Below are 17,253 nucleotides of genomic sequence, written 5' to 3' on the forward strand. Positions count from 1 at the left end.
ATCTAAAATCGAAAATACTATGTAAATAATCCATTACCTTTGATTCTCTTCATCAGATGTCACTTCCAGGTATCACAGGTCCATAACGAATGTAGTTTTGTTCAAAAAAGCTCATCATTTATGTCCAAAAATCTCCGTCTCGTTAGCACATGATGTAAGCCAGCCGGACTTCTCGTCATGAACGAGGGGAAAAAATATATTTCCGTTCGTTCAAACATGTCAAACGTTGTATAGCATAAATCATTAGGGCCTTTTTAACCAGAACATGAATAATATTCAAGGTGGACGAATGCATACTCTTTTATAACGTATTGGAACGAGGGTACCCAACATGAACTCGTGCGCCAGGTGTCTAATGGGACATCATCGTTCCATGGCTCTTGTTCGGTCAGATCTCCCTCCAGAAGACTCAAAACACTTTGTAAAGGCTGGTGACATCTAGTGGAAGCAATAGGAAGTGCCAAAATATTCCTAAACCCCTGTGTTTTTCAATGGGATAGGTTTAAAGTCAATACAACACATCAGGTATCCACTTCCTGTCAGAAAATGTCTCAGGGTTTTGCCTGCCAAATGAGTTCTGTTATACTCACAGACACCATTCAAACAGTTTTGGAAACTTTAGAGTGTTTTCTATCCATATATAATAAGTATATGCATATTCTAGTTACTGGGTAGGATTAGTAACCAGATTAAATCGGGTACATTTTTTTTATCCAGACGTGCAAATGCTGCCCCCTAGACCCAACAGGTTAACATAATCCTAATGTTAACATATTCCATCCTGCCATGATGAATGGCCTGTACCCAGGGGGATGGTAAGGTGCCACCTGGTAGAGTTGCCAGGATACATTGATATGCAGGTGGAGGAGCTAGAGGATCTACAGGTGCTGTGATATTCCTGGTGCACTCCCTGCTCCATGCTAATCACTAAACTGTTATCGGGTGTATATTGGGCCTCATTAGGCTTAGGTTAACATAGCTTAGTATGAACAGAGTCGAGTGAGTATGCACAGAGGTTTAGGCCCTGAACCTTGGCACTGAATATGGTAGTAGCTCCCCCTTTCCCTCTGATAGGCTAGGTGTAATTTTCACCACATTGCTCACATCTATACAGTCCTCTCAAATCTATACAAGTCCCTTGGTGGTATGGAGTTAGGAGTTAATTATGGAAGGGCCTATAGTGAAAAGCCTATTTCAGACAAGCATATGTTGTCAAAACTCTTATGGAGCACTCATTCAGTGTTATACCAACAACCTCAACAACAAATAAACCAGCATGTGCACACCGTGACCAACAAAAATTGTCCTAAATTAACAGTCACTATGTGAAAATTACCTGTTAATTTCCCACATTGTCTCTCCTCTTTCTTATCTTGGCCAATCACATCTCCCTACTAGGTCCCATGTCAAGGTTTGTCCAATAAGACCAGGTTATTGAAACAGGGTGTCACAACTCACACTCCTGAGTCCTGCTCTTCTTAGCTTGGCCCGCATTTTGAGCTTGCAGCCAGGCAGTCAGTCATGTGGAGAAAAACACACACACACACAATGCACAAACACATGCACACACAGTACTGTATGCATAGACACACACACACACACACACACACACACACACACACACACACACACACACACACACACACACACACACACACACACTCTCTTCTGATTCACCTGCCCTTCATCTACAATATCTCTCCTACTCTAACATGGTTCACCCAGACTGACACCATGGGAGATACACATGACATGATTCCAAACCAACCCAATCTATTTTCCTTCTCAAGTGTCTTTTTTTCTGTGTGAATGTGAGTTTGTGCTGTTTGTGCCAACACTAAAACTTTTCAGAGTGGATAATTGGTGTCTGATATATTTCTCTCTTTCTCTTCCCCCTCTCCTTGTCCTCCCTTTGTTTTTCTTCTGTTTATTTCGTCATTGTTGCAGGTGATCAAAGTCCATCCAGTCCTGCCTCTCGGTGGCCAGGTGCTAACCATGGTAACACAACCAACGCTGTGTCTGTAGTTTAACCCTGAACCTGCTTCTATGCTGCACTGTACTGTACCACCTCTACTCCTGGCTGTGTAACTTATATGGCTTCTTCCCCCTCCTACTGAACCAGAGCTGGTGCACTCTCTGACAGACTCCTACACTGATCCATGACTTCTCTGATTATTTCTGTGGCGACAGTCAATTAGGTTACATAGTATTATCTTGTTTCGGTCTGATATAGGCTTAGTTGTACACCCTCAATTCAGTGGTGATATCAACTTGACGTGGATACAGACTGATTAGATTGATTTGAATGGTTTGATTAGGTTACATATAGAAGATTGATTATCTCAATAACAGGAATGAATATACAGTTGAAGTCAGAAGTTTACATATACCATCGCCAAAAGATTTAAACTCAGTTTTTCACAATTCCTGGTATTTAATCCTAGTAAAAAAAATCCCTGTCTTAGGTCAGTTAGGATCACCACTTTACTTTAAGATTGTGAAATGTCAGAATAATAGTAGAGAAAATTATTTATATCAGATTTTATTTATTTCATCACATTCCCAGTGGGTCAGAAGTTTACATACACTCAATTAGTATTTGGTAGCATTGCCTTTAAATTGTTTAACTTGGGTCAAACATTTCGGGTAGCCTTCCACAAGCTTCCCACAATAAGTTGGGTGACTTTTGGCTTATTACTCCTGACAGAGCTGGTGTAACTGAGTCAGGTTTGTAGGGCTTTGTGATGGCCACTCCAATACCTTGACTTTGTTGTCCTTAAGCCATTTTGACACAACTTTGAAAGTATGCTTGGGGTCAGTGTCCATTTGGAAGACCCATTTGCGACCTAGCTTTAACTTCCTGACTGATGTCTTGAGATGTTGCTTCAATATATCCACATAATTGTCCTACCTCATGATGCCATCTATTTTGTGAAAGGCACCAGTCCCTCCTGCAGCAAAGCACCCCACAACATGATGCTGCCACCCCGTGCTTCATGGTTGGGATGGTGTTCTTTGGCTTGCAAGCCTCCCCCTTTTTCCTCCAAACACAACGATGGTCATTATGACCAAACAGTTACATTTTTGTTTCATCAGACCAGAGGACATTTCTCCAAAAAGTACGATCTTTGTCCCCATGTGCAGTTGCAAACCGTAGTCTGGCTTTTTTATGGCGGTTTTGGAGCAGTGGCTTCTTCCTTGCTGAGCAGTCTTTCAAGTTACATCGATATAGGACTCGTTTTACTGTGGATATATATACTTTTGTGCCTGTTTCCTACAGCATCTTCACAAGGTCCTTTGCTGTTGTTCTGGGATTGATTTGCACTTTTCTCACCAAAGTACGTTCATCTCTAGGAGACAAAACGCGTCTCCTTCCTGAGCGGTATGACGGCTACGTTGTCCCATGGTGTTTATATTCGCGTACTATTGTTTGTACAGATGAATGTGGTACCTTTAGGCGTTTGGAAAAAATAAATTCAGAGGACTTGGCTGATTTCTTTAGATTTTCCCATGATGTCAAGCAAGGAGGTACTGAGTTTGAAGGTATGCCTTGAAATACATCCACAGGTGCACCTCCAATTGACTCAAATTATGTCAATTAGCCTATCAGAAGCTTCTAAAGCCATGACATAATTTTCTGGAATTTTCCAAGCTGTTTAAAGGCACAGTCAACTCAGTGTATGTAAACTTCTGACCCGCTGGAATTGTGATACAGTGAATTATAAGTGAAATAATCTGTCTGTAAACAATTGTTGGAAAAAATACTTGTCATGCACAAAGTAGATGTCCTAACTGACTTGCCAAAACTATAGTTTGTTAACAAGAAATTTGTAGAGTGGTTGAAAAACGAGTTTTAATGACTCCAACCTAAGTATATGTAAACTTCTGACTTCAACTGTAGGCCTCATAGAGATCTGGCCAAATGTAGTGCACTAGCTGATAGGGTTGAATTTTGGATGCACCTCCGACTTGAAAGTAGTGCTCTTTAGCTTCCCTCCGGCTTTGTTAACTCAGTGACTCAAGGTCACTCTGGTTTCTGTTAAGTAGACCAGCCCTTTTATTGTAGATCTACGCTGATAGAGCATGACGTCACATCCTGTCTCGTGGCACTTTTTAGGAAGCGTTTGTCAGCAACACAAGGGCTATAGTTGGCCTTCGTCACTCGCCACACACTGATTTTTTTCGGCATGCTCCATCCCTCGCTCTTTTTTTACAGCCAGGGCTTTAGTCTGGTAAATGTAAAATGTTGCACAATGCGCAAACACCTACAAATACTCCCCTTTAATGGATTCTTGCCTTTGTGTGCCCTGGCCTACTTTGAAACAACTGTCTGTGGTGGAATGTTGTGATTTCTTCCTCCCACCACCTACCTCTCACCACCTACCTCTCTAGTCTGGTACATCTCTGTGGGGTGCATGTTACGCTGTTGACTGTCTTTGCCTTTGTCTCTGCCCGTGTCTCTTCAAGTGTGCGTGTGTGTGCGTGTGTGTGTATTCGTCTTTGTTTGTGTGTGTCTATGACTTTCGCAGTTAAAAAGCAAGCCGAGATCTAGTATTTAAAAAATGTACTTCTTTGCAACTTTAACCTAATAAACGTTTTGTAGGAATGAGGTTTGTGCAGTAGGCACAAATTCATGTTGTTCCTATGACCAGAGAAAGTGAAATATTTATTGATATTAAAATAGATATGACTAGCTGCTAAAAATGAAAGGGCAGGGCTGTTGATACACTTGGCTACTCATTCATTGCAGCTGCAGCGTGAGTGGAAGTAGGGAAAACCACGTTTCATGTTTTGTAAAAATGCTGAATAGAAAGTTAAACATGAACTCACTCATAACAACAGCAGCTCTTTGCAGTATTCTTTGACAATCTCTCTCTGGTCATGGTTTTAGAAGTTATGAAATCTCACGCTAGTATCAAACTTTGCTGTGGGGTCCTAGAAGCTATAGGTACGGTGATCTGAGCTATCCGATTGGCCAGCGGCTTTTCTGCAGAAATGTTTGGTGATCGACTAGGAATGCCTAGTCGATCGACCGGTTGGTGACCACTGGTCTATGTATTTCTGTGTGTGTGTTATTTTCCTTAGTAGCACTCCTGCTTTGTATATGCATTTGACGTTCTGCCCTGTATAGTTATGATAAGCTGTACACAACCCAATGGGCCAATTGTCTCTGTATGTATTCTCTTCGCTTCTTACTGCATGGCACTGCTGAGTCCTCACACTACAGTCCTCACAAATCATGTGAGATATATACAACCCCGCTGCACCCCGATTTGGCAATGCATTATTGTATTCTGATACGTGTGCATGTCTTTCTATTGTCGAGATAGAGGCCTGTATATGATTTGATAAACAGCTGTGTGGATTGTAACCCCATTTGGTTATGAGAGGTATGGTGTAACAGAGAATCCTCTTGACATGTGCAGGCTCCCAAGGATTGTGTGGCAAATGGGTTCTGAAATCAAAGCACCATGCTGTAAAGGAAATTTGGATCAAATGTGTATGTTGCGAGCGGTTAGAGCGCCAATCTTTAGGTGCACTTTGAGGAAAATCCCCAAATGGAACCATATTCCCTATATAGCACACTACTAGGGCCCTGGTCAAAATGAATGCACTACATAGGGAATATGGCTACATTTGGGACGCAATCAGAAATTCACCAGCTGTGAAAATAAACAATTAAGCTCCCCCTGCTACCGACAGTTGAATAGACGATTAAAGGCTCCTTCTCCCGAATCGCTGATTAGCTGTCTTTTGGAGGAGGCTGTTGCTATTTTGGCGACAACGGAGGAGGAAAATTGTCGACATTTGAGTGTCAGCTTTTCGAGAATGATTTCTAGGTCAGAGCAACATCTGTAATATTCGTCTGTCCTTTTCCATTTCTCATCGTTTTCTTTTCTTATTCGTCCCATTATGATACAGAACTGACTCAGAACTTGATAAGAACTTAGCCCAGAAATCCCTCCCTCTCAGAGACAATAGCACTTGTGATAATTTCATGAAGTCCACAGAATCTACTCCTCCTGCTTAGTCATGTCTGTTGTAATCTTACAGTTTTAAAGTGTGATTAACATTTTGACATCCTACAAACGAGCATCATATACAAGAGGAGTTTGTTTACATTGGAGGAGTTCAGTTGAAAGCAGCTTGTCTTTCCTTAATATTGTCAAGATGGAACTGCTCTCCCTCACATTTCCTCAAGAGTCTGTAGGTACATTACGTAGAGACTCGTACATTACCAGAAGGCACCAATCACGATTAACCCTAAAAGTGCCAAAATATGTTTTTCTTAAAAAAGGGGTCATTTTTTACACCAAATTGGTAATGATTGCAGAGACGCTGTCTTTCAATTAGTAACACTTTTTATTTTATGAACCTTTTGAAACACAAAAATTCCCCCCAAAAAGCATATATTTAAACTTAAAATGTATAGTTAAATTTGATTTAAAAAAAGAGTATGTTTTTCATGTTTTGAACAGGTATTTACAGTATCAGTTTCATCCATAGCCATTTGTTATGAAAATACAGTATGTCTGTTATTCATTCACATTGTTATGATTCTGTGATACTCAGCGGCTGAGAAATTGTCGATTGAGCTAACATGTGCCAGCATCCCTTGTAGAGTCCATAGGCTGATTAATTGAGGCTGTTCTGAGGGTGCTCCTAATGTTTTGTGCACTCAGTGTATATAGCTTACATAACCAACAACATACATTGGTATATACAGTGCGTTCGGAAAGTATTCAGATCCCTTGACTTTTTGCACATTTTGTTAACCTGTTGGGGCTAGGGGGCAGTATTTTCACGGCTGGATAAAAAAACGTACCCGATTTAATCTGGTTACTAATCCTACCCAGTAACTAGAATATGCATATACTTATTATATATGGATAGAAAACACCCTAAAGTTTCTAAAACAGTTTGAATGGTGTCTGTGAGTATAACAGAACTCATTTGGCAGGCAAAACCCTGAGACAGATTCTGACAGGAAGTGGATATCTGATGTGTTGTATTACCTTTAAACCTATGCCATTGAAAAACACAGGGGCTGAGGAATATTTTGGCACTTCCTATTGCTTCCACTAGATGTCACCAGCCTTTACAACGTGTTTTGAGTCTTTTACTGTGAGATCTGACCGAACAAGAGCCATGGAACGGTGATGGCCGATTAGACTCTGGCGCGCGAGTTCATGTTGGGTACCCTCGTTCCAATACGTTATAAAAGAGAATGCATTCGTCCACCTTGAATATTATTCATGTTCTGGTTAAAAAAGGCCCTAATGATTTATGCTATACAACGTTTGACATGTTTGAACGAAAGTAAATATATTTTTTCCCCTCGTTCATGAAGTGAAGTCCGGCGGGCTTAGATCATGTGCTAACAAGACGGAGATTTTTGGACATAAATGATGAGCTTTTTTGAACAAAACTACATTCGTTATGGACCTGTGATACCTGGAAGTGACATCTGATGAAGAGAATCAAAGGTAATGGATTATTTACATAGTATTTTCGATTTTAGATCTCCCCAACATGGCGGCTAGTCTGTATCGCAACGCGTATTTTTCTGGGCGCAGTGCTCAGATTATTGCAAAGTGTGATTTCCCAGTAAGGTTATTTTTAAATCTGGCAAGTTGATTGCGTTCAAGAGATGTAAATCTATAATTCTTTAAATGACAATATAATATTTTACCAATGTTTTCTAATTTTAATTATTTAATTTGTGGTGCTGACTTGACTGCCGGTTATTGGAGGAAACGATTTCCTCAACATCAATGCCATAGTAAAACGCTGTTTTTGGATATAAATATGAACTTGATAGAACTAAAAATGCATGCATTGTCTAACATAATGTCCTAGGAGTGTCATCTGATGGAGATTGTAAAAGGTTAGTGCATCATTTTAGCTGGTTTTATGGTTTTGGTGACCCTGTCTTTGACTTGACAAAACATTACACACAACTCTTGTAAATGTACTGTCCTAACATACTCTAAATTTATGCTTTCGCCGTAAAACCTTTTTGAAATCGTAAAACGTGGTTAGATTAAGGAGATGTTTATCTTTCAAAGGGTGTAAGATAGTTGTATGTTTGAAAAATGTGAATTTTGACATTTATTTGGTTTCAAATTTGCCGCTCTTGAAATGCACCTGCTGTTGATGGAGTGCACCACGGGGGGGACGCTAGCGTCCCACCTAGCCCATAGAGGTTAAATTACAGCCTTATTCTAAAATTGATTAAATTGTTTTTTTACCCTCATCAGTCTACACACAATACCCCATAATGACAAAGCAAAAAACAGGTTTTTAGAAAATGTCGCAAATTTATAAAATTTTAAACTGAAATATCACATTTACATAAGTATTTAGACCCTTTACTCAGTACTTTCTTGAAGCACCTTTGGCAGCGATTACAACCTTGAGTCTTCTTGGTTATGATGCTACAAGCTTGGCACACCTGTATTTGGGGAGTTTCTCCCATTTCTCTCTGCAGATCCTCTCAAGCTCTGTCAGGTTGGATGGGGAGTGTTGCTGCATAGTGATTTTGAGGTCTCTCAAGAGATGTTCGATCGGGTTCAAGTCTGGGCTCTGGCTGGGCCACTCAAGGACATTCAGAGAGATTTTTCCCGAAGCCTGCATTGTCTTGGCTGTGTGCTTAGGGTAGTTGTCCCATTGGAAGGTGAACCTTAGCCCCAGTTTGAGTTCCTGAGAACTCTGGAACAGGTTTTCATAAAGGATCACAGTACTTTGCTCCATTCATCTTTCCCTCAATCCTGACTAGTCGCCCAGTCCCTGCCACTGAAAAACATCCCCACAGCATGATCAGGCCACCATGCTTCACCGTAGGGATGATGCCAGGTTTCCTCCAGATGTGACGCTTGGCATTCAGGCCAAATAGTTTAATCTTGATTTCATCAGACCAGAGAATCCTTTTTTTAGTCCTTTAGGTGCCTTTTATCAAACTCCAAGCGGGCTGTCATGTGCCTTTTTCTGAGAAGTGGCTTCCGTCTGGCCACTCTACCGTAAATACCTGATTGGTGGAATGCTGCAGAGATGGTTGTCCTTCTGGAAGGTTCTCCCATCTCCACAGAGTAACACTACAGCTCTGTCAGATTGACCATCGGTTTCTTGGTCACCTCCCTGACCAAGGCCCTTTTCCCCCGATTGCTCAGTTTGGCCGGGCGGCCAGCTCTAGGAAGAGTCTTGGTGGTTCCAAACTTCTTCCATTTAAGAATGATGGAGGCCACTGTGTTCTTGGGGACCTTCAATGCTGCTTAAATGTTTTGTTACCTTTCCCCAGATCTATCCCTCGACACAATCCTATCTCGGAGCTCTACGGACAATTCCTTCGCCCTCGTGGCTTGGTTTTTGCTCTGACATGCACTGTCAACTGTGGGACCTTATATAGACAAGTGTGTGCTTTTCAAATAATTTCCAATCAATTGAATTTACCACAGGTGGACTCCAGTCAAGTTGTAGAAACATTTCAAGGATGATCCATGGAAACAGGATGCACCTGAGCTCATTTTCGAGTCTCATAGCAAAGGGTCTGAAAACGTATGTAAATATGTTTTTTCCATTCACATTTTTTATAAATTAGCACATTTTTCTAAAAACCCATTTTTGCTTTGTTATTATGGGGTGTAGATTGATGAGGAAAATTATTTTTTAATCCATTTTAAATAAGGCTGTAACTTAACAAAATGTGGAAAAAGCCAAGGGGTCTGAATACTTTCCAAATGAACTATAGATAACCTACATAACAACATACATTGGTATATACATAGGCTACATAACCAACAACAACATATAGAACAGGAGAGATTGTTAAATCTCTAATTAAACAATTAGAATTTGTAGTTCACTTCCTGAATGGACTGAATTAAAATAGGCCCCAACCCTGTTGCATACAAGAGCTCATCAAACCTCAACACTGATGTTCACACGAATATGGGCAAATAAGAGCATGGGGAGTTTTGTTCTCAAAAGCCCCCTCTTTCCCCCCCACTCTGGTGTGTTGATACCCGGTATATAACCCAAGAGATTGGTTGGTAAGAGAGAGGCATGGAGCCGGCTCGTACATCCTCTCACCATCGATTGGTCTGTGATGAAAGCCACAGACTCAGTAGCTCTTTTATACGGGCATCTCCCAAAAGGCACATCAATCAGATTTCAAAAGAGGATGGGAGCCAATCGGTATTTATTTACTGCCCATTTTCAAAGTCATTACGATGTCCCTAACCAGTACTATCCCCTCCTCTGACTCTCTGGATTCACCTTCACTGTTTTGCCCCTCAAAACTGTGTGCATGTATGAGCGTGTGTGTGTGTGTGTGTGTGTGTGTGTATGTGCGTCCATGTGTGTGTGTCCTTCCACTAGCCTCATAAGGGCCTCTTTGACATTGAATGGACAGAGATCATCTTTCCTCCATTAAAAACCAGAAGAGATGCTGTGATATAACGCTTGTCACAGTTATGGGATTTCAGGACCCAACCGCCTAATCTCACTGGTCTAGCCGTTAATTCACCCAGGCAAGAGGGGAGAGCTGGCCCCCTGTAAATTTAATGAAGATTAAATTACCTATTTTCAGTCATGACATTTTTAAGGGGAGAAAGGGATGAATCTGCAAAGAAGCAAATGAAAGAGAGGGGAGAGAGCAGCGGGAAGAGAAAGCTGGACACCGCTAAAGGATTTTTTTTCTCCTCTTTTATTATTCACATCATCGTGTTGTAAATTATCTCTCAATACCAAATGCCTTAGGTTGTCCCTACTAATGGGCCTGTGTACTGGATGGCTATGTTCTTTTGAGCTAGTGATCCACCGTTTGTTACTTAAATGAATAAATGCTATTGTACCACGTAGATGTGAGGGTGTTCGCAATTCCTTTAGCAAGTCATTTCCTCTCACATATATGTTCTGGTGTATGTCTCTTTATCGCTCCCTTCCTTTCTTTCATTATGTCTCCCACTCTCTGGCTTGTGCTCCCTCGCGGTCTCAGACACACGTAGACACATAAACATTTACACAGGTGCATGTACTGTAAACGCACACACACTCACACACACACGTTATGTTCTTCTATCCTCGCGGGGACCTAAAATGTATTTCCATTCGAAATCCTATTTTCCCTAACCCTACCCTTTCCTTTACCCTTACCTTAACCCTAACCGTAACCCAAACCATAAACCTAACTCCTAACCCTAATCACTAACCCATTACCCTAACCCTAATTGTAACCCTAATTGTAACCCTATCCCTAAACCTAACCCCTAAGCTTAAAATAGCCTTTGTCCTTATGGGGACATGAGAAAGGACCCCACAAGGCAGAATTTTCCTTGTTTTACTATCCTTGTGGGAATTTAGGGGATTTTAGGTCCCCACAAGGATAGAATAACCAACCCCCCCCCCACACACACACACACACACACATACACACACTGTCATATTGGGGCTGTTGCTATTTAGCACCTCGCTGTTGGCAGACTAAAGCCCCTGCCTCCGCCCCTCCACCTCAGGGTGTTGATAGAAGTTATTCATTTGGTGGCGGCCCCCGGGGCCACTGCTAAAGGAAGTGGAGCTAACGTGACTTGCTAGAGCCGATGGGACCTGGAATGTAGTGTGCTTGGCTATGGACTGGGGATGGCTTAGTAGATCCTAGATATCAATAGAGGGGAAGAGAGGCTCTGTGGAGAAGGCCGCTTGAACCCTATCACCTGCTCGTGATAGATAAAGGATACTTATCAACAGCCGAAAGGAAGAGGCTAGATAGAGGAGAGACTGAAGGATCGGAGGCCCGACAGACCGTCGGTTTGATGTCCGAGGGTGGATGTGCTTCACTTCTATTGTCCCCCTCTGTTCTTCTCACAGACCCAAAGGACCTTCCGCCCAGAAAAAATCCATTTGACAGGCCTAGCGAAATACCATCATGGAAATATAGATGAGGATTTTATGTGCCGTTTGAGTACCCCCGCCGCATAACTGATCTACCGTTTTACTCCGCCAGTCGAGCTGGAGTGGACAGTTAAAACGAGCCTAGTGTGACACAAGATACATTTTTTGAGGATAAATCAAATTTCAATAAAAGGTTGGACTTTCTGAATGGCATGCCGAAGACGACCACATCTCCAGCCATGCATTATACGGTTCCTACAAGAGGCTTTTGACCTTCGTTAAGGGTCCCATCTAGGTGCCCGCCTCCTCTCATACTGTGTCCATATGACGCAGACCCCTCTGTGTGTACACTTACAATGGCAGGCCTTACTCCCTGCCTGTGTGTTTCGTGAATACCCTTTCAGTTTTCTGTGAAATGCGGTTTATACCCCATCTCCTATTTTTTTTTATCTAAAGCATTGCAATACAGCAGCATTTCCCACTTCTCTATCCACTCTCCAAATACTCCCAATACAGCATTGGTCCTCAAATATGTGGGCAGATCTTGGAAAAGGTCATCTGAAGTGTAAATTGTCAATATCGGATCAATTTGGGAGGGCAAATATTCTTCTGAGCCCCCGTAATTGAAGGTTTTATCTTATTTTTACCCTGGCACATTCGCACAATAGGATTGATTTCACTCATTGTGTGATGAATTCCTAATAGACCTATAACTCTCAGCTGCTAAAAGCAAAGGGGAATCACTTTAAGAGAAGAAAAAACTGAGACGGCATAGAGAGCCGTATGAACCAACCAACTGACTGTCCTCAGGGCTGAAAAATCGGCCTCATAATATTCCAATGGAATCTCCGCAGCTATCATACTTAGCCTTTTGAAGGATGGAAAGTTCCCTTGGACAAATTAAACCTTACTCATCGCCTATTAGAGCCGAGAGAGAGCGAAGAGGTTCTAATAATAATCGGCAGTAGAATAAATAAAGGCTCTCCACAATGAGATGTAGTTATGTTCCGTGACAATGAGAGGCGATTGCACCCTTTTAATGCTATTTCCCACTGTCATTTCCCCTATATATTTTTTTTTTCTCATCTCCAAATGGCGAGGTGGCCATTACCCACAGACAAATAGCATCTGGGTGGTGTTTGCATTGGAGTGTCAGCCATTATCCATGATCTGTCAGGCGCCATAGCACAGAATTAATATTTTAGTTTTCCATTTGGCGGGCTGGATGGCGTGTAATAAGGAAGCATAGGGTGGTGTAGAAAATTCAGACATTTTGTTACATGTCTGAGGTTGTTCGCGAGCTGCAAAATTGTGTCTTGATCGGCAGATTTGTTCGATTAGCAGATCATAGGATTGTGCCGTTACAAATTAGGTGATATTCAAATCTTAGTTTGTTCCAAAGCTCTAATTGGCAGAAGTCACACTTACCAACGGTATAATGACAACATGAGGGTAGCTTTGTTTGTTCGGATTCACAAGTCCACAGGTAAATGAAAGGTCCAGCTAAAACAATCAATTATAATTTTGTATCTATTTTCTCTAAATAACTTTTTTTTAGGTGGGGGGGTCTTTTTTTTTTTTGGTGTATAAAATCGTGCACAAAGCCATGCAATCGACATAGACAAACATTGGCAGTAGAATGGCCTTACTGAAGAGCTCATTGACTTTCAATGTGGCACCGTCATAGAATGCCACCTTTCCAACAAGTCAGTTCGTTGAATTTCTGCCCTGCTAGAGCTGCCCTGGTTAAATGTAAGTGCTGTTATTGTGAAGTGGAAATGTCTAGGAGCAACAATGGCTCAGCCTTGAAGTGGTATGACACACAAGCTCACAGAACTGGTCCACCGAGTGCTGAAGCGCGTGACGCGTAAAAATGATCTATCCTCGGTCGCAACACTCACTACCGAATTCCAAACTGTCTCTGGAAGCAAACTCAGCACAAGTACTGTTCGTCGGAGCTTCATGAAATGGGTTAACATGTACGAGCAGCCTCACACAAGCCTAAGATCAACATGTGCAATGCCAAGCGTCGGCTGGAGTTGTGTAAAGAGCGCCGCCATTGGAAACGCGTTCTCTGGAGTGATGTATCACGCTTCACCATCTGGCAGTCCGACGGACGAATCTGGGTTTGGCGGATGCCAGGAGAACGCTATCTGCCCCACAGCATAGTGCCAACTGTGAAGTTTGTTGAAAGAGGAGTAAGGCCCCTTAGTTCCAGTGAAGGGAAATCTTAATGCTACAGCATACAATGGCATTCTATAGGATTCTGTGCTTCCAACTTTGGGGCAACAGTTTGGGGAAGGCCTTTTCCTGTTTCAGCAGGACAATGCCCCCGTGCACAAAGCGAGGTCCATACAGAAATGGTTTGTTGAGATCGATGTGGAAAAACTTGACTGGCCAGCACAGAGCCCTGAACTCAACCCCATCAAGCCCTTTGGGATGAAATGAAACGTCGACTGCGAGCCAGGCCTAATCGCCCAACATCAGTGTTCGACCTCACTAATGCTCTTGTGGCTGAATGGAAGCAATTCCCCGCAGTAATGTTCCAACATTAGAGGAAAGCCTTCCCAGAAGAGTGGAGGCTGTTATAGCGGCAAAGGTGGGACCAACTCCATAATAATGACCATGATTTTGAAATGAGATGTTCGACGAGCAGGTGTCCATATACTTTTGGCCATGTAGTGTATATAATTTTAAATATATATGTATTTTTTAATATATATTTTCCTTTCCCTATCACCCCTCCCCTAATTGGAGTAAACTAATGGAAAGCAACAATTAGGCTTCTACTTCCAGCTTATTCATACTATATACATTTTATGTACACAGTACATTTTAAATGACTTATCTTTTGTTTGTTTTTAGTCCCATCCTTCAGCTACCCTCAACCCTTCCCATCTATCTCTGAACACCATCCAGTTTTGATTTATATTTGCCAAATACAGTACCAGTAAAACGTTTGGACACACCTACTCATTCCAGTGTTTTTCTTAGTTTTTACTATTTTCTACATTGTAGAATAATAGTGAAGACATCAAAACTATGTAATAACACATATGGAATCATGTAATAACCCAAAAAGTGTTAAACAAATCAAAATATATTTTATATTTGAGATTCTTCAAAGTAGCCACTCTTTGTCTTGATGACAGCTTCACACACCATTGGAGTTAACAAGTAAATGTTGAAATTCTTCAGCCATTCCTGAACCTGCGACCAAAAACAAGCTACACATGATGAATGATTCTGTCTCTTGCAGCAAAATCTGCAGAGCTGGGATGGTTGTATCCCCCCATATACCCCACATATAACATTTTGTTGGCTGCAAGAATTTTGTCTAATAATTGAAATTGAAAAACTCTACGTTTTGAATCCGGCATTGTTTTGTGCATCAGTTCATGAACCATGTAATCGGTACATCGAAAATCTCTTCCCAACTATTTTGCCATCTGTGTGGCACAGCTGTACATTTTTAGATACTTAAATGAAACTGGTATACTTTTTTATTTATCTATTTTTGTCTTTTTACCAAATTTGTCTTTTTACCAAATAATGCTGCAATTAGTTAGTTGTAATTTTGGAGAGAGCAGAAATGTCCATATATTTTTGTTAGCTGTGTCAGCAGGAATGTGGATGCTCTTCTTTACGTTTATTTAACTCAAAAGAGAACACCAAAATAATAAATAACAAATACTCACGATCAACACAACAGTCTCGTTAGGCTCACACACGCTAAACAAGAAACAATCTCCCACAAAATACAAACCCAAACACACCCTAATATATAGGACTCTCAATCAAAGGCAAAGAGACAACACCTGCCTTCAATTGAGAGTCCCAATCCCAATTAACTAAACATAGAAACAGACTGACTAGACTAAACATAGAAATACATGAATATGACACAGTGCCCAAAAACCCCGGAATACATAAATCAAATGCCCTTCTACAACAACCACCACCCCGAACCACATAAAACAAATACCCTCTGCCACGTCCTGACCAAACTACAATAACAATTAACCCTTATACTGGTCAGGACGTGACAAGCTGCATGTGTGACATAACTCCACCAGTCCTACTTATAATTTACAAAGATTATACCACTTTTTTTTGTTTATTAAAAAACAATGTTTTTTTCATCAATCATATTTGAGCTTAACCGTAATATTTGTTCTGTCTTTTCTGGTAGATTAAACTGAAATTGCAACCAACTTTCTATGGATTGTTTTAAAAATAGCTAGATTTAGGAGATTTTTTTCATTTTCAAATAACCCAAAAGGGAAAGATTGCGATATGAATAAAGGGAAAAAGGCCATTCTTGCTAATCTGCTCAAGAACCAGTTCGGACTTAAGTAAAGCTTTTGCATAACTGAAGCCTTTAGTGAGAGATCTAATGCTTTAATATAATTTCTGCCCTCCGAATTCATATTAATTCTCTAAAGAACTTTGTGGCATATCTGTGTAGATATTCCTAAACAACAAACCCGACGATAGCCATAGTAAAGTCAAAAGGTATACGTTAATGTCATATATACAGTGCATTCGAAAAGTATTCAGACCCCTTTACTTTTTCCACATTTTGTTAAGTGACAGCTTTATTCCAAAAAATGTTTTATCCTCATCAATCTACACACAATACCCCAAAATGACAAAACGAAAACAGGTTTTAGACATTTTTGCAATTGTATTAAAATAAAAAAACAGAAATACCTTATTTATATACACCGCCATTCAAGCATTTGTGGGTTCGATTACAGGCTCAAAATGGCCAGAAACAAAAATCTTTCTTCTGAAACTCGTCTGTCTATCCTTGTTCTGAGAAATGAAGGCTATTCCATGCGAGAAATTACCAAGAAACTGAAGATCAACGCTGTGTACTACTCCCTTCAAAGAACAGTGCAAACTGTCTCTAACCAGAATAGAAAGACGAGTGGGAGGCCCCGGTGCACAACTGAGCAAGAGGATAAGTACATTAGAGTGTCTAGTTTGAGAAACAGACGCCTCACAAGTCCTCAACTGGCAGCTTCATTAAATAGTACCTGCAAACACCAGTCTCAACGTCCAGTGTCTGTGTTCTTTTGCCCATCTTAATATTTTATTTTTATTGGCCAGTCTGAGATATGGCTTTTTCTTTGCAACACTGCCTAGAAGGCCAGCATCCCGGAGTCGCCTCTTCACTGTTGACATTGAGACTGGTGTTTTGCGGGTACTATTTAATGAAGCTGTGAGTTGAGGACTTGAGGCATCTGTTTCTTGATACCGATCAAACAACTCTGGAGAGATCTGAAAATAGGTGTGCAGCGACGATCCCCATCCAAACAGACAGAGCTTGAGAGGATCTGCGGAGAAGAATGGGAGAAA

General features: G+C 41.1%; 1 protein-coding gene across 5 annotated transcripts in view; it reads left to right on the plus strand.

Moving 5' to 3' along the window:
* The window catches only part of LOC106611507 (protein diaphanous homolog 2), a 687,763-nt gene that overhangs the window by 630,478 nt on the left and 40,032 nt on the right, over positions 1 to 17,253 (plus strand). For 4 of the 5 annotated variants that reach the window (XM_014211777.2, XM_014211776.2, XM_014211774.2 and 1 more), the window contains one exon: positions 1,948 to 1,998. The exons of the other annotated variant lie outside the window; for it this stretch is intronic. In XM_014211777.2, the coding sequence (XP_014067252.1) occupies positions 1,948 to 1,998 (51 nt within the window). The remainder of the gene's footprint in view (positions 1 to 1,947; positions 1,999 to 17,253) is intronic. 5 annotated transcript variants of the gene reach the window in all.

This window comes from Salmo salar, chromosome ssa09 (assembly GCF_905237065.1).
Source record: "Salmo salar chromosome ssa09, Ssal_v3.1, whole genome shotgun sequence".
NCBI classification, from domain to species: Eukaryota; Metazoa; Chordata; class Actinopteri; order Salmoniformes; family Salmonidae; genus Salmo; species Salmo salar.